The 21,613-nt window shown below is 33.5% G+C and overlaps 1 protein-coding gene and 1 long non-coding RNA gene across 4 annotated transcripts in view; both read left to right on the forward strand.

Annotated features, from left to right (window-relative positions):
• Positions 1-7,286: 7,286 nt before the first annotated feature.
• LOC149940398 (uncharacterized) lies at positions 7,287-8,254 on the forward strand. 3 transcript variants are annotated; one of them, XR_016481289.1, is made up of 4 exons: positions 7,287-7,376; positions 7,447-7,671; positions 7,783-7,979; positions 8,033-8,254. It is a non-coding gene; the product is annotated as an uncharacterized LOC149940398 (long non-coding RNA). The 3 variants fall into 3 exon arrangements; XR_016481290.1 differs by having other exon boundaries at positions 7,447-7,541; positions 7,627-7,979; XR_016481288.1 differs by having other exon boundaries at positions 7,447-7,979.
• Positions 8,255-18,140: 9,886 nt separating this feature from the next.
• The window catches only part of LOC149940399 (glutamate receptor ionotropic, delta-1-like), a 29,794-nt gene continuing 26,321 nt past the window's right edge, over positions 18,141-21,613 (forward strand). The window contains exons 1-5 of the mRNA XM_090179231.1: positions 18,141-18,174; positions 18,231-18,306; positions 19,845-19,932; positions 20,449-20,607; positions 21,100-21,271. Of these exons, the coding sequence (XP_090035357.1) occupies positions 18,141-18,174; positions 18,231-18,306; positions 19,845-19,932; positions 20,449-20,607; positions 21,100-21,271 (529 nt within the window). The remainder of the gene's footprint in view (positions 18,175-18,230; positions 18,307-19,844; positions 19,933-20,448; positions 20,608-21,099; positions 21,272-21,613) is intronic.

The raw sequence follows: 21,613 nt of genomic DNA on the forward strand, positions 1-21,613 counted from the left end.
CGCTTTCATTTGAATGTATTTTTTCGCCTGGTGTTTTCTTGTTCGGACAAGTGATTTTTCACAAAATCTACTAAACCGTAAAAATTTCAAATTTATACCTTTGGTATATTTACCGTGAAAATTGGTTGGTGAAATTTATCGTTTTTTTTTAAATTATTTTCACAGCTTTAGAAAAATTATTTATTTTACCACTAGGTGCTAGATCAATTTTGACAATTGTGAAATTTCAAGAGCATCATCTGAAATCTACAAAAACATTGGATTCAATGGAAAAAGACCTATTTTGCAATGAAAAACACGACTTGAAAAATAGACAAGTTGGGAAAGCCAAAATAAACTTGTTTGATCTGGAAAAGCGATAGTAGCGCTTTTGTACGAAAGCAAAGCTTAATCATCTTAAATATCAAAAGCTATTTTTGTTCCGAACGTTTTTTAGCCCCTAAAAAACTTGAAAAGGGATTTTGAAACCTCTATTTAGACATGAGTGAATTAAAAATCACGTACATTGTTGGAAGTCACTTTTTGTTTAACATCAAAAGTTTATTTTAAACCATGAAGTATCTGTCTCTATAGTATATAACTTACTATTTACTAGAAGTGAAGAGAAGCACATTGTGAAAAACTAAATGAAAATAGACTTAAAACGGTTTTAAAATTCACAATTTATTTATTTAAAAATCCAACGTTTCGGATTAACTCTTCCTCCTTCTTCAGGGATTTTTACAAGAAGGAGGAAGAGTTCCTCCGAAACGTTGGATTTTTAAATAAATAAATTGTGAATTTTAAAACCGTTTTAAGTATCTTTTCATTTACTATTTACTAGTTTAAACGTAGACAATTTCGGATGAATTTGGAGTTTTGTAATTTATTGGGTTGACGTAATAGCCAAATACTAAAAAAAAAAAAATTGAAATTAAAAAAATATATCTCTATGTGGTTCCATATCAGGTTTGCAAAAGTACTATGACACTTATCACCATAAAAAATTCAAAACTTTACCACCTTTACCACCCGAGCTACATGCGATTTACCATTTTATCTAAAGAGAAAGAGGTAAAATCGTAAAAAAAAGTCAAGTAAAAAAATTATTATTCTTTAAAAAAAAAGCTGGTACTTCATGGATTTAAATAAACTTTTATTTAAATCGGAGCTTTCAGACCATGGTCCTTCTTCAGCAAAGACTATAACGTAATAGTCGTTCGCTGAAGCAGGACCACCTTTATCACCCAAGCTACACGCGATTTACCCTATTTCATTCGTTAAGTAGTGGAGATGCGGTGCACCGTTGAATAATCGATTCTAAAACATTTAAACGAAGATGTACGTACACGACCTCGGCAGCTATCAGGTTGTTTGCTTATAAACTTTTTTCCAGTAGGGTTTTTTGAAAAATAATAAATAACTAGTCAAGAGTAAAGTTAAGGCACGTGTACATGTGTATCAATTTTCAGAGCTGTGTACCAATTCCGAACAAATTATCACCATACGCTCTCACTATTTAGGAATTCTTTGGAAAATCTAAGACAAATGCTTTGGGAATTAATATACGTTCAGAGTGCCCTATATGTCCTATATGTGAGCAGTCCATTACAATTTTAAGTTAAATTCTTCACCAATTATTGGATAACGGTCGCTATTCAGCAGACATCTCTTTGCTCGGGCATCCGAAACTAGTAGGGTGAAATATATTTTAAATAAAAACTCATGTGCATTTTATTAAACTTCGTTGGTCTCTCTTTCTTAAAATAATAATTTAAAGAATTCTTAAAAACATTTTAGTAAGTGTACACTGCGGGTCTGTTGTTTTATGATTTTGTCCTACCTAGCCATGTGCCTCTGCTTCACCTAATTTCCCTGATAAGAAATAATTTTTACCTCTCCGAGGGGATAGGAGGGGTATTGCAATCACCGTGTCTCTCTGTCTGTGGGTCTGTCTGTCTGGGTACGCATTTTTGGGGCAAAGTGTACTACTCACTGCGTTCGCAGTTTCTTGGAATTAGGGAAAAGCTTTTTTCAAAAGAGCCCTCTTCTTTATTGGGTGTAGTATAATTTTTTTTCAATTTGCGTTAGTATCGGGCGGGATTGGAACCAGAGCCCTCCTGCACCACAGAACCACGGATACATGTTACTATTCACTGAAAATTAGAAACTCTTCCGGGGAGAGATATATTTTGGTTAGAGGTCGGTGACGGTTAATCATTATCCATGATTAAATTGATTTTTTTCGGGGGAAAAATGTAAACAAAGAAATTTACCGGTTAATATTTCGGAAAATGATTAAAAAACATGTATTATTCGTAAAATTTGAGCTTTTTATCGAAAAAAACGTCGTTTTCCGTTTAATTTTACAAATTTATCAAAAAATTAATCGGATAATACAGAAATATAAATTACTTGATCAAAACGTTTTACGAATAACTTTGAGAGCTTTATCTATTGAATAAAAGTTAACCATCCCCGACCTCTAATTTTGGTTTGCCAACTTGTTTTTTTTTTACAATCGTAAAGCCGATTGTATGGTTTGGATGGGTTTTAGCGGATTATTTTTATTGTAAAAATCAGCTAAAGTTTAATGCCACTTTTCAGATTAATAATAGTGTGATTTATGTGGTTGTTTACTTTTAACAATAACCGAATAAACATTATTTGAATATAATTAATTTGAAATGTACCTCAATCATAGCACTTCAATTTATGGTGATGTTGTATATAGCTCGTAACGAATCTCGTAATGTATGCTGTCTTCCTGGTTGATATCATGAAATTAATACACCCGTGGATTATCGTTTCACGATATCAACCGGTCGCAAGGGCGGGACCTTAGAATCATTGTCCTTAGTGCGAAGCGGAAGTGAAATGACGTGGAAGCCTCGCAAGCTGCGACTCTTTCTCGCAGCTCATATGATTCCACAGCTAGAACGCCTAGACATTGGGTTTTGAAGCGTCGTTGAAATCGATATAGTCCTGCCTCTATATCTGAAATGAAGCTAATGATGCAAATTAAGCTAATAAATGTAAGGAAGTAAGGAGTAACTTTGGGTAGTATAACACGCGACAGCGAGGCGAATTTAATGATATTGAATACTAGTGAAGGTTATTTTTAATAATATACTGTATCATTAAAACCTATTTCTACATTTAGATATATCATAAATACCTAATAGTTTAATATAATTTATTCAGTGCATCATTCTACTAATTTAAAAACTAAGACTGGCCAACAACAAGCTAATTCTACAGAGAGCTAAGAAAATGTACCGATCGAAAATGACGCTATGCTGCAAAGGTATGTATGCGCGACGCGACCACTAAGCGTAAATGAAAATGGCTCACGGAATTTGCACGCAGAACCAAAATATTAAAATAAATACAAAAAAAGCATAAACCCACTCAGTATATTCTTAATCAAACTAATATTGACGGTGAAGTTGGTTTAAATAGTAAGTGTTGAAATCAACAAAGCTATTCTACGTGAGCGTCTTTCAGTAAACACTGCAAAACTAATATTAGTGAGATTACTTCTTGCATTTTATACAAACCCCTTTCATAAGTAAATAGAATAAGCTTAAAACCTTCACCTTTTTAAAATCGATATGACTTATAATGGTCAAAACGGAGTAATTGTTTTCGGTAGCTAGCGACATGTTGTCTTAGCGCTTCTATTGACGGAGCTTGTCCTGGTTCGTTTTATCATTAATAATAATAATAATGTGAATGTGTCCTCATTTACTGGCCTTATCCTACAATTTTCTTTATCCTGTACTTGAAAATGAAGAGAAGGCCTTCCATAAATGGAGCAGCGATAAAGTGTACTTAAGTAAATGAAACCCTTAATGTGCGCGTGAATTATTCACTTTGTTTACGTGATTAACTTCGCCAATATGTTCCTATTCTCACGAAACGGGTTCTTTATTCCGTTTCAGTCGCAGACCACTCACCTGGATATTAGTATTAAATAATGAATTGGAAAGGTACAAAGATCTAAAATAATAGATAAAAATAACTTATAACTACCCCGAATTGGAGCTCGCTAAAGTACGAGATTGTTTCGCTGTGAATATTATACCAGAACCCTAAATTTAGAAAAGTGTTTCTTTACCCCTTGAAGTAGCTCGTGCTTTCCCGAATAACGAAGTGTTATTGTCAGTTTGTGGAAATAGGCCGTACCTGTATGAGCTAAGGCAGCACTGTATTTCCCTAAAGTGTTGCGGGGAAGCGCCGCCTTGTCCGAGGACAGGATAGCTCCTTTTACATTTTGCCTAGTTACGGAAGTATTTTTAAGCGTTGATTTTCTACTTGGTTTTAGAATATTTAGATGCAACAGTATAATTTTTCGAAGAAAAATTCAGTTCGTCGTACCTTTGCTGGGTAAAAAAAGGGAATTTTATTTAGATAGAGATGATGATCGAAAAAGTGATTACGTCATTACCATTGCGTTAAATCCACAAACGGTTTTATAAAATTAAATAGGATTTATAGAGTTCGAGAAAAGACCACAAAATAATGTAGATATAACGTTTTTGAAAGTGGTTTTGGTCATCCTAAAACAAACATGTAACCAAATGTTTTTCGGAAAATCTTTGGAAGGGCGACATCGAGTCATTGGCAACACAAAATCGTCAACGTTTAAATAAGAGTTATACTATAGTTGACTGCCGTCATTATATTTCGAAAATTGTACGCCAGCCACTTAATAATTTGATCTGGTTTTAAAAGTCTTAGCAAAGAATGGCTTAGAAAGAATATTTAAATCAATTAAGTGTTATCTTTGATGTGAAAATCACATTCCAAGAAACCAATTTGTAGCTCGAAAATAGTACTGATCAATAACTAATATTTTTCTCTGTATAAATTTTAAATACATATTTTATGAGTTATGAAGAAATGAAAAATATATTTGTTTCTCGCATTCAAACGATAGCAAACCTAGTGAATCATGATAATATTTCATCTAAAATATTTATAAAATATTCCGGTACTTACGTATTAGAGTTTTTCGATAAAAGCCATAATAAGCTACGATATAATTTGTGGTGCGCTATTCTTTGGCAGAATATTACCCGAATATGATTATACGTTTAACCGCGTCCAAGGGAAAGAAAATAATTTGTCTGAGAACAGTATGAATGAAGCGAAGTGCCAGCTGACTTAATGACCACGTTTTCACACAGCAGCTATGGCCCTTATACTTTCAATTTTCAAGTAGAGTCATAGATCAATACATTTCCCGACAGCTATTGAAATTCGCAAAATAAATATTTTTAGTCAGGGTATATAAGAAGCACGTCCACTAGTTAAGAAACGAAAAATATGAAATGTCCAAGAATTTTTTTCCTGCTTTTTCAGAAGTAACGAAATGAGATCCGCTGGCAGTTGTGACGAAAGTGCTCGCTTGCTTGAAGAATATTATCTCGCAATCAATGACATTAAAGAAATATCAACATTGGCTATCATTAGTGATTCCTTGGTTCAGAACGGTATGTTGATATCGGTTTTTGATCTAAGCACTGGAAGTAGGAATCATTGCATAATAATCCAAGGTAGAGCAAAGTCACTCATATTTTAAAAACTAAGCCTAATAAGGTCAAACAATTTAAGAAGATAACTTAGCTGTATAACGGAATATTAGCTGATTAGGTATTATTCTACAACTAGAAAAATAATGGTAATCACTCATATTATTTTAATATTATTATTATTAATCTATACGCGCAAATTAATTTTCCGAGTGTCATTTCAAAATATAGGGTCCCTAACCAAAATCGAAGCTGATTTTTTATACCTCCAAAAAATAAATTTTTTAAGCTGCCGCATATCCATATTCATCCTTATATCGAAATTAATTCATGCTCAGTCTTAATCTCATAGAACGCTTATTTACAATTGTCGAATGTAGATATTAACCAATTTTATACACGCGCCAACAAAATAAACTTAAATAAATCCTTCTTTAACACTGTCTCGATCCCATATTCATCCTTGTAATAGAAATAATTAATGCACGCAATAGCATAATTAAGGACTCAAAATGGCATATTTATGAACTAACAAGGAGACTACTACTACGTTTTCGGTTGCCATGGTATTTGCATTTAATAATAATAATAATAATAATAATAATAAGCTAGGCTAATACCCAAGGCACCACCTTAGGCTTAAGTCATCAAGCGACTTTTGAAGCCTTAAATTCAGGTGGCCGGGTTATATGCGTAGGAGGGTGAAACAAAATCGGTGAGTAACACCTAGGGTAGTCTCCTTGTTAGTGATATATCGACAGAAAATAAGTTTTAAATAACTTGTAATCAAGTGATTCAAATACAAGTCGTTTTTTGATCTTAACTTTTAAGGTATATTTTATCGAAAACTATTAATATTATGCTTATTATTATCTAATTTTGAACTTGATCTAATAGGAAACCAAGCTGCCCAGGTTAAGAGATAATTAAGTCTTATCCGAGTGTCAAATTTAAGACCAATAAAACTAATTCAAATTATATTTAAATATGACCAAAACTTTAGCTTGAAAGTTTATATTCAGAATGGCGAAAATACTACTTTATTTCTATTTGATCCTTATTGCATTCTAAAATTAGTCTCCTGTTTTGGTTAGGTCAGCTAAATCATATTTTATTTTTAGTTTCTTCAGCTGAATAACTAATCCATAATTAATCTAGAAAGCGTTTTTGCTTGTGTAATTGTAATTTGAAGTAAACTTTATTTAATATTTAAAAAACATTCTCCAATATACGTTTAATCTCTTATATATAATTGACTTAAGCACTCGAATAAGGTTAAAATGAGTATTTTTTACCAACAATTAAGTTTGTAATTTTAGACATTGTTCTAAACTTTTCAAATCTTCGAAACGATGGAAATTTGCATCCCTATTTTCTCTTTATTACAGTCACTTTTAAAACTTATTTAGAACGGTCAAGCATTAACCACTTAGATAGCCCTATAGCCCGTTAAAAACTAAAATTTATAGCGAAAACCGCATAAAAATTATCAAGTGGTTAATTTTTAATAAAATAACGAAATTTCGGGAAATTGAAAAGCGCGCGTCCGCTGCGACACCTGGTGAGACAGAAAATCAACCTAAAAGCGCGCGCGGCTGAAGACGCTTAAGACAGAGAGTGTAAAGATTATGAGAGGCGTCTCTTCCTATTCCCGTAACGTTAAAATTTCGTACAAGATTTTGAGAGCACGCGCCCATAGGAGAGGTTACGATACTATCCGACACACGATGTCGCTACTGGAAAATTTTTAAATTTTGTAAAAATCCGGAAAGTATTTTTCATCAGTCATGGCTGTTAAACATAGTTGAATTATGCTAATTTAAAATTAATAAAATTCAATTCCATGAAAAATAAAGAAACGTAAGTACAAGAAAGCGGACTATTTATAATATTTTGATACTAAAAGAATTAATTTGTTTGATTAACCAAGGAAATTCATTGGAAATTTTATGAAATTGCCGAGGCTTAACGAGAACAGAGCGGTATAAGTTAAAAAATACGAGGAAACATTGAAGTTGGTAAAATGTGATTAATATTGTATTTTTAACAGTTTCCTAACTTATCTTTTCTGGGTTTTCATGTATTCATGGTTGAGATCTTGTTTTTTAAGGGAACTATGTATGCAGAATTCTATGAAAAAAGATATCATGTTTTGGTAAGCAGTTGCACATGGAGAATCTTCATTAGCTTTAAAATATTTCTTGTCAATTCTTTGAATGATGAATCTCTCCAAACGTCCTTTAATATTTGTCATGTGCGATAAAAGCTTAAAACTGGTGTCAAATACTTCATTTGTCTCCGTTACAAATTTGAAGAAACTATCAGTTGGTACGATGAGGCTGCTGAACAGCTGATAGAAGAATTCTTTGCTGGTTTGAAAGCTTAAAAGTAAAAGAGCAGATTTGTTGGGTCAACAATTGGATTGTATTTTTTGAGTTGACTTATGCAAGAAGAGCATTGAAGGTTTGAGTAGCAGCGGTGAATTAGATATTACTAAGAACATTTTGTTTTAGCAGGTTTGGACTTTCAATAGATTTACAAAATTCTAAGTCTTCATCGGAACATTGCCCCTGGCTTTGCGAGACTACAAGATTTTCAAAATTGGAGAAATCTTCATCCGGTCCTGGAGTTGCAGTTTTAAAAGTGTCAATGTTTAAAATGAACTCATCCAAATCATCAATGCAATTAGAATCCGGTGGTTTCAAGAGATTATTACAGAGGCAGCCCTGTATGCAGCTCGAAATTGTTGTCTATTGTGATGATCACGGTTGCCTCCTTTCTGTCTTATAGATCCAAGAAAATTATCTACAAAATCTTGGCTAATCCTGTCCGTTAATAAAAACTTAAAACCAAAATTATCATTTAGATCTTCCCAGAGGAGTAGCAAGGCTTGAATTGAAATTACCATTTTCTGAAATTTCCAATGGTGTAGAGTCATTAAGACTGAAAATTGTTGGCACAGCGGATGGTGTGAGCCTATTTTTAGTTCTAATATTCATGAAACTGGCATCAATGAAATGATTCGCGCAAATTCTATGGTTAACGTGTAAATATTCCGTAGTTTTATTTGTAAGTCCATCATTATTTACAATTTTCAGCCACAAAATAGAACTAAAATTTATATTAAGTTAATATGCCAATAAGCCTATCTAATGAAAATGCGAATTTACCAGGCTTTTCCTTTGGAAACTTAAAAAAAGATAAACAAGGATTTCTTGTTTTCGATATTTTACAATTTAAAACAAAAGAATATACCCCAGACCTACTAAATTATTTAAAAACCTTGTAAAACTAGCATTAAAAATCTGGAAAGTTTTTGCGTCTCTTTTAAACCTAACATCGAAACGCACGCGCTGTGAGAACGGCGCCACTGGTGGCGCCATCGCTCTTACGGTAGTAGTGGACATTTTTGGGAAAAAAAAAGTTAGTACGCTTTTTTGAAAGAGAGACGCCTCTCATAATCTTTATACTCTCTGCTTAAGATTTGTTTTGCACGCGCGGCGCGTTCCAGTTATACGAGACCTTAGCCTAAATTGCGCGATTTCAAAAGTTAGAATAGTTCGCACATCGCTCACTAAGGTGCTGCTGGCGCTGGCGATACACCTTAAGATGGCGGCGAAAATTCAAACCCAAATACTTGGCGTTATTTTTCATTTCAACTTTTTAGGCCAAAAACTATTTTTTCAAGACAAACTAAGGTACGTGTAAGTATATTGTATAATTTAAGTATATTGAACGTCTTGTTGATCTTTTGATATGCAAATAAGGCGATATTTGGAAAAGCTTGGCCATTCCCCTTTAATATAAATCAAAATGTAAAGTAGTAGTAAAGACATATTTAAAACATTAATAAGACTTCTGTGAATAAGATATTAAGTCTGAAAATATGATATGTGCTTGAGATTTCGTTTAGTCTTAAATATGTCATATTTCGATATCTCGGAAAAATCGGTTTATTTCAGTCTAGTCTAAGACTTTATCTTTAATTTTACTATTTCCTTCTTAAAAAGCGACACCTATTTTGGAAAGTTCTGGAATTGGGATTGAAAGTGGCGTGGCGGAGTGGTTAGCACTTTCGCCTCGCAGCAAGAGGAGCCGGGTTCGATCTCAGCTTGTGGCACTGGGTGAAAACTCGGAACAACTCCTTCTGCGTTGAGTTTGCAAGTTCTCTCCCCACTGGTTTAAGGGGTTTTCCCCCGAGTTCTTCGGTTTCCCCTTCCATAAAAACTTGTCTAGGTTAAGGGTAATAGTTAGAGTAGGGAGCTGTTGGCTCGATCTCGTGGCATGCAGGGCTTGCCACCACCCTCCTACGCATTGTAACCCGGCCACCTGAATTAAGGGCTTCAAAAGTCGCATGATGACTTAGGCCTAAGGTGGTGCCTTGGGTATTGGCCTAGCTGATTATTATTAAAAAAAAATCAAGATGATAAAGTCCATTATACCATTTTCTCTAACCATTGTGTATAACTGTTTCAGATTGCCTTCGCGTGATATCTTCTACTTTGGAGAAAAGGTTTTCATTAGCCATAGCCTTTTTCGAAATTCCAGACGTTTGTAACGTTGATTGTCACATTACGTTAAATGAACTTTCCAACTTTTCTAGAGACACAATGTTTCTACAAATTCTTGTCGTTGGCTCTTGGAATATTATTAGTCATCTTTTTTCAAAGGTAATACTTTTCTTTAATAAAAATAATTGTACAAAAATTATCTTTATCTTGACTGTGGCTAGATAATTTTTCATATTAAACTCTTTGTTGACTGGTTTAGTGTCATATTCTAAAACGACGTAAGAAATATTTCACCAAGTTGTTTAAAAATGTGTAAAATCAAAGGATCTGTTGGTTTTAATACTTTTGAGTTATTAATGACAAATTATTTTCATCTAAATGTGGTCTACATCTATTCATGTATACAATTTGTTTCGGTGTGTAGCATTTTACACCCCTAAAACAAGTTTCATTTTGGCCAGCTAAAACCATAATAATGTTACTGTCCACACTATCATTTCTTGGATTCATCAAAAGATAGATAGCGATCGAGGACACATGTATTAAGAGTGTCCACAAAATACTTCCTTTACATTGGGCAAGACTAGTTCTACGTAAAAAGTGAAAGTTAATGCACCCGTATTTTGTGCACCGTATGGCTGCATATATAACCAGTGGTAAAAAAGTTTTCTTTTAAACTGGCAATACGCAACGGTTGCTTCAGAGCGACTCGAAGAAATATCCTTGCTTTGTTTTGATATTGACAACCAAGAATATAACTTCATTAACAAAGGGTAGAAATGTAATAGAAGTGTCTCTATCATTGCGACCAATTCCTGTACTGTACTGAATTTCTTTTTTTACATTTTCTGGATACCACGGTTGGTTATAAAGCCGTATCAGTCATTTCCTTGGTTGACATATACGATTATACGTACTGGTATATTGTTATCATTGAGGTGGTTTGTGGTTTAAGTCAACTGTAAATATAATATTAACAAAACGGATTCTTAAATTAAAAATTGTTGCTAGTAGAGAGAGTAGGTCCATTTTCTGAATAAATATTTACCGAAAACGAGGTACAAAAAGTTTGCCATAAGATGAATTATACCTCCTTTACGATATTTGTAAAGCGTTCATATAAAAAGTATCAATATAATTCCTTATCTCTAACATACAAATAGCCAACCAAGTAGCGGAACTATGAGTTATTTCATTCAATGCTTCCGATTTCAATCAATCAAATTGCTCGTATTCATTAGTAATTTATTTGTGTAGGGTATCAAAATTGACTATCTATGCAAGTTTTTCAACTGGTGGACTTTACTAACCCCAGTCAACAACACAAATCAGACGATATTTAGTAGTAAAGATTGTCAAATTGCTTCAATTGAAGCAATAGGAAATACTACTTATCATCATCGCATTTATAAGTGGAGTGGTATTCAAGGAAATAGTTCCTCTTTTAAAGAAGTTGGAAGCTGGTCAAAAGCTAACGGGCTTGCAATTGAAAAACCCTTATTTGATACCAACATAAGAAAAATGGTGAAAGACCATGTTTTTAGAGTTGCAATGGAAAAGGTAAAAATTGAGACGAATCAGATTAAAAACATGGTTTTGTGTTTTGTCGTATTTCCAATAGAAAATAAGTATCGTAAAGTATGATTTTAAATTAATTATGCTAATAAACTATTTATTTATTAAGACTAGCTTACTTCATTTATTTATTTATTAGGTAAGTCAGAAACAAAACGGTTAGAAACATACAGAAACGTTTTCAAACAATTTCAATTAACTACTAAATAATATCTAAAAGAACCAACGGTCACACGCTCAGCTTTCAGACCGGTTTGAATATTGTTACATTGTTATTAATTAAGAAGGTGTAATATCAGCTACCGTAATCGAATTCTGTGAACATACGAATTCCTGGTTTCAATTTAGAAAAGTGGCGTGTATTAATCGAGGGGTAAGTCACTCTCGGATGACATGTACACCGAGTTCGCGTACTTAGTACGAACTCTTATAAGCACGGTCAGAGGTACGAGAGTGTACACCGAGTTGGCGGAGTGACCAACCCCTAGGTATTAATAGTGTAACAGCTACTTTAGTGACGTCCTTACTTCTGGGGTCTTCAAGGACCCTTAGGGTACGCGGAAAGGTTTGGTCACACGACTAGAAATGAAAACGTTTTTGCGCCTAATTAACGTGAGTAAGACGGTCCTTCAATCGAGACGACAATCTTTCAAAATGCATAGCTGTCTCTAGAAACTCTTTGCACTTTGTTGTTATAAAAAGATCAAAATCTATTGCTAAAATACCGAAAAACCAGTGCCACATTATCCAAAAGGCTGACTGGGCTGAAGCCTCTGGGACTAAGCAGAGTCCCATGCATCATAAGGATGAGGGGGATGTCGAGGGGCTCAAAGAAGTTCGCGGCCTAGGGACACTGCCATGGATTGGCTAGTATTACATTAACAACCTTTAGAGATTTTGATAAAAATTAATATTATCTTAGAAAAATCGAAATTCAACATTTAAATCGTAAGATTAACTTCATGGGACGGATACCTCAAGAGCTAAATTTACTGACTCTAGTTAAATTCCCGTTATCTCGTAGTGCGAGTTAGTATTCGCAGAGGCTTGACCTTAAAATTTACAACATTTCAGAGTTTATGGTTTTAAAGAATTTGTATATTTTTTTTAGTCTAAAAATAAAAACTGGACTTTGTTGTCAAACCGACAAGCAAACATCAGAATGTACTATCGTTACTACATGGATGTATAAACTAATAGATATTGCACTCCGAGAAAAACGTGTAAACAGAATTCGCCATGTTCGCTTGCGTCATCTAGTAACGATGTTTGTCTTTATACCGAAAGTGAGGCGCTACGTCCATGCTTTGGGGGGGGGGGGGTGGGATTACGTGCCGGGTATTTCACGCATGCTCGCAAGCAGAATTTAGGAATTTTTCAAATTTTTAAACTGATGTACGGTCGAAGGCATGTTGTTAAAGAACGTAAGTATGAATAGTTCACATTTATTTCTATTAATTACCGTAAATAATTATTAATAATTTTTAGAATGGATTATTGGAGCTTAAATACGTATGAAACTCTAGGCTTCTCCGAACAATATAGTAGTTTTGAATCAGACTCCGAAGATGAATATAGCGCAATATTAACATCTTCCTTTGAAAGTTCCAGTGAGTTTTTGTTTGTAAAGTAATTTTATATAATCCTTCAAATAACAATTATTAATTACAGGTGAGGGAAATTCTATATCAACTGCTATAAACAATGGTACTACACCCCAGAAATCTTTACGGTATGTTCTTAACAGTTAAGAATAAATTTTACTTGCAAATTTCAATTCGTCAGATGAAAACAGTACAAATAGTAGCGAAGGTGATTCAGAGGATGAACTCGAAAAAAAGCTTGATAACGATGCCATCGAAATAGCATTATTGGACCTTAATCCAGTATTACAAGTTTCTTCCACTTCAAATCTTCTAGGAACAATACCAAAGTAAACCCCCAGAAACATTAAATCTAAAATACTAGAAATTCCCACTAATCAATGACTTTTAGCATTCACACTCGAATTTCACCACCAAGAAATTTTATGATTGCTGGTATATTTTACTTTGAGCTTTAATGACGGTTTAGATTTGAAATAACTTAATACCAAATAATTTTTTAGACTAAGACTTCAATGGAACCTTTAAAGGGCTGGTTATTGAAATATAAAATAAATTGAAGTCTTCAGAATTAGGATCATTAAAAGTTGATGAGAGCCATAAGAAAATCTATTTGTGGATAATGAAGCTACACTTCAGGGATCTGAACGAACTTAACTATGGCCAAAAACAAAAGGAACGAAGTGTAAATTTCCTCTAACATACTACGGTAAAATGACTTTACTTACTCTATAGTGTAATGTTATATTTTCATGTTATTCCAGGGTTACAATGATCTCCACGAAAGGGCAAGAGTGGTGGGGTGAACCTTCTTTTGAAGCGAGTAATTGGAAGTGGTTCGAAGAGGACCGCTATCGTACCAATAGATGTTAAAGACAAAATTGAAGAATGACTTTCGGTGATTCAATCACTATGCAAAAAGAGTTTGAAGGCCGCTAAGTGCAAAGATGCGAACGAGCAAAAAAAAATCATCCAAGGAAATGGATAAATTATCAAAACACATGGGCTTTGATTTATCATACGCGGCAGGTATACGAATTCTTTGTAGAAATATACAAAATTGTTATACCATTCTATAGCAAAACGTACGTTGAAAATAGAGTTCCTAAGGCCAAAGCTGCTATTAAGGCGAATTAAATGATTATGGGATCTTGGATGCCGTTGTGCGAAAATTGCATTCCAGAAAGTGAAACGCTGAAGTTGTTCGAACACTGCCTGAAATATTTCGTAAATACCATTGTCAATGGACATCTCAAAAAGCGTAAAGACGAATTCAAAACCAAAAATAGATAAACCTCTCTTAAATCCTTAGCTTATTCTAAAGCGAGATTAAGAAAGCAGTTAGAACTACTTTCTTCGGGGCAATTTCCGAAGAAGTAAAACTATTGTAAAGGCTAAGTCTCATGAAATTTCGTACAAAGGTTTATAGTAATGTGGCAATAATATTGTGATGACCAGATAATTAGTAAGATTTTAAACTAAGATCTATTTTACTTTTATAAATTGCATAAGCAAACCGTGATACTTTAATACAATTGTGTTTTTATGTAAGGGCTATAATATTACCCAGCTTCAAATTTATTCACTCTAACTTTGCTGGTCCGAGGGCTTACGCAGATGTGTTTCCGTTAACATCAAGCGTAGGGATTTTGTAACGTCTCATTGTAAGAAGTGCTTCACGGTTATTTCTAACATTTTCAATTGTTGGATTAACATTTATCCCATTGGCTCCACGATGCTTTGAAAATTCAAGTTCCAGAGACTCTTGGAAAAAAAATTCCCCGTCAAAACAAACGAAGCACCTTTTCCGAGGAGAAATTTTATCACGGCAGCCATTGCCCTCGCTGCAATAAGAAATGAATTAGTGAATACATAAACTTAAAATATACTTAAAATGATTTTTCCTTAATAGTTTGTCCAAAGCCAGACAAAGGTTTCTGTGAAAATATTTTTTTGTTCCTGCCTTCAACTGTAAATCAGCAGGTCTACCCTGCGTTTCTTCTTTACAGACATCAAAGTATTCCAAGAAATCTTTTTCGAACCACTAAGAACGAAAAAAGTTATCATATTTTATTGGTAAGTACATAAAAATTGCATATTCACTTGTAATCGTTCGTCATTGTCTTAAATGGTCTTTTATTTGGTTTTCGCTTGGGGTAAGCTTCGTCAAAATTTGTTGTGTTACGAATGTCGAACCATTTTTCGAACATCTATATAGACTTCACAGTTTCCGAATACTCATTGCCAAACTCGGATGTTATTGCGTTGGCAGCTGTTTGATTGAGAACTTGTGCAGCATATCTAACTTTCATTTTGCTGTATGAATTAGGAAATATATGATCTATTGTCAGTTTGTGGGCTTTTTATCCGGCTCCCAAGTGATATTCTGTCAATTTTTATGCATCAGGCAAACTTGACACGGTTATTTACTTGAAAATAAACAATTTCTTGTTTTTTTGAGTAGGTGGGGTGCATCAAAAAATAAAAAATGGCCTTTCTTCATCCACACTAAATGGACTGATACAGTATTGAGGGGTATCTGCCGTTGCAATCATTGAAAAGAACTTTGGATTGGTTGCTGCAAAATCCCCGATAACCCCTAACACTATCCCAATTGCTTCGAGTTTCTAAATTGCTTCCCACATAATGGAGTTTAGATCGTCGCCTGTTAGTCCATTGGTTGCAAAATGCCCAAATCAACATAAAGACGTGACTTGCCACTTTTTTATCCGAAAAGTTTTCAGACTGCAGGCCATTTACCGGGTTTCCAGTTTCCTTTTTGTATATTAGTTCTTCTTTAACTTCCATTTCATCTAGAAGAATAGTGAAATATTGTTGATAGAGTTTTAGATTCCACGGTTTTCAATTTATTGAAAACATCATCAGAAAATCTTGGCAACTTCCCATCATGGGTAGAATGTCTCAATAAAATGCTATATCAAGGCAGCTGCAATATTTTGGAATTAGCCAAACTATTGTACGCATTTGGAGCTTTATGATACTGATAAAGACACCACGAGGGTCTTTACGTTTGATGGCTTTGAGTTGTTCTTGTAAAAATAAGGCTACAAATGATTTATCCTGTGGGTTCGGTATAGACTGTTTCTAAATTTCTTCTATAGAATTGTTATCCTCTTCTCTCTCTAGTCCGATCACTGGCAGCTTCTATATGGTTCCTTGCTTTTTTCTTTTGTTGCTTAATTGGCCTTCTTGCTTTTCTTTCGTCTGTCTTCGACTGCTTCAAAAATGTTATGAGTTCTTCTTTAAAGAGTGACTTGTATTTCCTTGGTTTTTGTTTCTTCTCTCCTTCAATAATGGTTTTTAACGCGTAACTTCTTAGCTTGGCACAGTGGATACATGTTTTATTTTGGGTAAATCGTATGCAATTAACATCTCGCATAACATTAAAGCTGTTATTTCCCCGAGATCTAGCCTTTAATAGGTCTTACATTTTTTGCTCTTTTATACCTTGGGAAATTTAAACTGGTTAATTTTTGTTAGGAATTCAGCCAAAGAATTTGCGCTAGATATAGTTTCTGGAATCCCAACCAATGGATGGTTTGCCAAGTTCTTTTCGTGAACTCTACCTATTCTGCTGTGGTCCTCATCAACTGTGATGGATACCAAAGGCATGCTGGTATCATTCATTACCTTCAGAAATTGAACTTTGTTATTTTCTAAATTAGAGAGGTTGGACAACCAATTTTCAATGACCAGTTTCATTCATTCTGGTGAGGCCAAAAAGTGTTTGTAAATGTAATTTTCAATAATCATATCTGTCACAGCAATAGAAATGTATTTATTTTAATATACATGTATAAATTTTTTGCTGCGGCTTGTGTTTAAATGATGTAAACTCGCAGTTTCTATGTATCTTACATTGCCTGATATTGATAATCGTGAAAGTGCTTTAGGCGTACTTGACTAACTCTGTTTCACAATAGATATATTTTAAAAGAAAACCCAAAATTTGATGTAAACACTGGAATTATAAACATTATACTATTACTAACGTTCGTTTGTGCTGTTTCTTCCAAACTTGATTGGTTTTCCGGAATCGTATTCTGCGCTGACACAGGTTTTAAAACAGAAACCAAGCTCTAAAAAATTCATATATTATATAGTTTTTCAAATTAAACGATGAATACAAAACTGTATGAGATGAGATGTTATTACTTGGGAATTCCTGAGTGGGTCCTTTCAATCCGACAAAATGTTTAGTGCATGAAAACGTGCTTTTATTTATCTTAGCTTGATTAAAATCTTTTCTAACCTCTTTAAGGCATTTTAACCATTTAAAACATAACGCGGGTTTCGATATTGGATTTAAGAAAGGTATAAATGAGACTCCAAACATGTGTGGTTTATCAGAACGCCTTGAATCGCTATTACAGGACGTATACTATGCAGTTCTTATTTCTTCCAATGATAACTAGTTGATTTTGGACGTCTTAATGATTTGAATTATGTTTAATAAATCAATTTCTGCGAGTGAAATAACACGAATTACACGAGTAACACGACTAACTTCCTAAAAAGTACAACCGTTGAAAACAATGCCGACGACAATTTAAAAAAAACAGGAAATTCGTTTCGCCAAAAAGCGCCTCACTTCAGCCGTGAATAGCAGATGACAAGATCCGAGATCGCGATCTACTGAAAATGCCTTACAGAAGGTACGTGTGCAATATCCATTACTTTCTACATCCATGGTTACTACACCCGCCCCATCGTGACTTATCCCTGAGCTAATTTATTAGCTTGACCTTACTTTAATCACATTGGCAAATTAATTAAAAGCAAAGGAAGGGGCTAACTTTTACCGTAATCTGAGTTATAGTAAAAAATTACTAAAGACCATAATTAAAACACAGTGGCCAGTGCTATTTTGTGATATTTAATATTTATTGATATAAATTTAATATATAACTGAAATGTGTAACAACTTACAATTTGGCAAACAAATGAGTAATTTATTTCAGAATTTAATATCTTTTAGCACTTTCCGTTTTATATACCACCAGAGAAGAGTAAGCAATCAATTCATGAAGGACTTGATGTTTATCTTTTTCAAATACTACATCAAAAGTTAAAGTTCAAGTATGTTAATATTTTAAAATATTTTAGACGTTTAGAAAATGAGAAAATATGGCATTAACTATAGCAAAATTGACTAACCAATGACCAGTGGTAGAGTTGGCTTTGGTTCGCTCATTTTGGGGCCTCTTGACCGCCCACAGCTGTGTACCCTAAGGGGTTTTATATCACCATTGCTGTCAGTGTCGTTTCCCTTCAATTTCCCTTCGTTACTTCACTAATTGTCTTTTTTTTCTTCCTATGAACAATCGTAACGGTATAGGTACCTTTCGCGTTATTTCGTTATCTTTGTGGTTAAAAAATAAGTCCATCACCCCATGAAACACAAATAGGTCCATTAGATATCCAAATGATATTATCTTGGATATCCATGATGCCTTTAGTATATCCCAATATCAAGGTATAATATTAATGAGATATTCACTAGATATCCATATATCATGGGTTTGAAGACCCAGTAGATATCAAAACGCAGGATGTTCAATATCGGGGGAATTTTAATGGGACATACTAAAGATAATAAAATAACGTTTTTGTGATAAATATATTAAACATAACATGCATAGTTGATTTTTCATAGATAAGATTTAAATTTCAGTAGCGTTTTCTATCTTCTTATGGTATTTAGTATTTATATTTTAACTTTAATTAGGAAAAAAAATATTTTTTCCGTTGTATATGTTGCTACTTTAGCTTACAACGCACCTTTGTATGGTTTCAATAGCATCATAGACCACTCCAACATTTACAATATAAGAGTCCAGGTCAATTGCATCCGATAACTTTATAATATGTTTAACTTATTAGATCCTCTTTGTTCTCCTATGGATTGAAGAAATAATCAAAATAAAATTTGGATAGTTTATTTTTTTCACAATTTATGACGTTGTTCTTTAATTGTTAGGAATTCTCAAGATTTTGTTCCAAATTTCTTTATAATGATTCAAATGTATTTTGATAAAACTTTAATTCAAAATTGACTATCTCCGAAATCTTTACTGAATAATATTTATCGTATATAATTTACCAAACTAAGTTGTATTGTTTATTCATATTTTTCATGGACAAAACAAAGTGTATATTTTTTTGGATATTCGGATACGAGCCCTATAAGCGTTTTGGATCAAACCAAGATATCCTTGTAATATCATTTTTTTGTGATATTCGGATACCACATTCGAAGAAGATTCGGATTGAAAAGATAACCTTGGGGGTCTAAGGTGTTTAGTCGGTCCCTTTCCTCGTTTATGACCTGCTTTTTTTTCATAAACAGATTCCTAAACTTCGCCGCTAACCTTAGAAAGAAGAAAGATATTAATTTAAATCCAGATTTCAAACTATTCGAAATACCAAATATTCTCAACCCCTTTTTCGAATATTCGACTATTTGATAAGAAAAATTGAAAATTCGCGAATATTTCAGGCTCTATTCAATTCAAGGAATCACATACTCGATTTAATATTCTATCGAACTATTTGGTGAAATCAAATATTTTGCACACCCCTAATAATTACAGATAATGATGGATATTTGATTTCAGATATCAAATTGTTCGTCCACCGGACAAAAGATGGGGATCAAAGGAAAACGGCTCTTGGGTTGGAATGATTGGACAGGTTGTGAGAAAGGTTAGTTATTATGATAGATAGCCCACTTTTTCCCATTAATATTCTCTATAGCTAAAGATCTACTGGACTACTAGAGATTTAACAGACGTTACATTTCTGTAAATACTGTAATCACAAAATCAACACTCGTTCGCAAAAGACTATAATTCTAGCTTTCCAAATGTGAAAATTCAGACATATTTCAGTTTGTTAACAATAATGCACTGCTAAAGCTATCGTTGATATAAAAACGAACGACAAATATCCGGGTTTAATTCGAAATAAAAAATACAGTAAAATATAATTAAATTCTGAGATATATTATTTGAAAAAAATTAAAACTTCTGAGATAAATTTTGCATTATGTTTGATTGTTAGACTGATAACTTGCAATTATAAAAAACAGGAGCCTTTGATTGTAGCATCTTTGTAGTCTTTCTCAATTGATTATCCTTTCTTCGAGCCTTTTCATCTTCACGATGTTTTTAAATCGTTACTTTTTATATTTTATTTATTAATAGTTTTCTTGTTTATAAGGATGCTGACATGGCAGTTGGTGGAATGACCGTCACTGAAAGTAGAACGAAAGCCGTATCGTTCAGTGTCTACTACATGCATGACAGAGTTACGTTCGCCACTAGAGCTCCGATTTCCGCGGATCGTACTTGGGATATAATTCTTCCATTCTCTATTAAGGTAAGAGAATGATTAAAAAACCCCTTCCCTGTCGTTGTCCTTTAAAAGCCTCCTTCACCCAAAACTATTTTATTTAACTATATTTACTTACAAAAAACTTTAAAAATTAAAATTAATTCACCTAAATTCATTTTAAATGTTTTGATCTTTAGAAGACAAAACTTTAGCTTTAAATTTCCACATATAAGCATCAAATATCGATTTTCTGCGATTAAGAAGCTAAACAAAGTTATTTAACTAAATCAGACCAATTGATAAGAGCATCATTAATTCTGACAACGTTATTTGCTAAAGATTTTCCTTGGGGAATTTTCTCTGCACTGTCAAGTGAAAGAATCTATTAAAGATTTGATAAATACCTTATCAGGACTTCAAATATCCGATATTTATATCTACGATGGTACATTACTATATTTATAGTTACGGTTATACTGTAGAGTGGATTACTTAAATTTAGGGTGTTAAATTGACAAACACTTTCTACAATTTCAGGTATGGGTGGCATTGACGGGCGCCGTGTTTTTCACATCAGGAATTCTTACCATAATCGAATACATATTTTGCCGATTCACTTTCGTCAGCCGGTGGAAAAGTCAAAAACGACCAAAGAGCCTGTCTTACACCGAAGCTTGTTTTCAAATTTTTAAAGCCCTTGTCATGCAAGGTAAAGTCTTTTCGTCATACTAGTACAGTTCTCTGTAGAATAAAGATCTACTGAATTTTGAATGAAAAAACCTTCACAGACATATTTTTCGAATAAAAATTATCCTCCTAGCATGTAGGATGAGTTGAATTTTCGTACAAATTGTAAATTTTTGATAAAATAATCTAAATTTCTACATATTTAGTCGCTAGATGGCTTGGGCCTAGGGTGGTCCCTCGGGTATTAGCCTAGCTAATTATTATTATTTTATTTTTTAGGTGATCATTTTTAGCCTGCATGCTCAACTTTTGTCCATCTTTAATCGAATAAGGGGAAATTGTATGTGTAAAAGCTTCTGTTGAG

The sequence above is a fragment of the Leiobunum rupestre genome, chromosome 6 (assembly GCF_980474605.1).
Source record: "Leiobunum rupestre chromosome 6, qqLeiRupe1.1.hap1, whole genome shotgun sequence".
NCBI classification, from domain to species: Eukaryota; Metazoa; Arthropoda; class Arachnida; order Opiliones; family Sclerosomatidae; genus Leiobunum; species Leiobunum rupestre.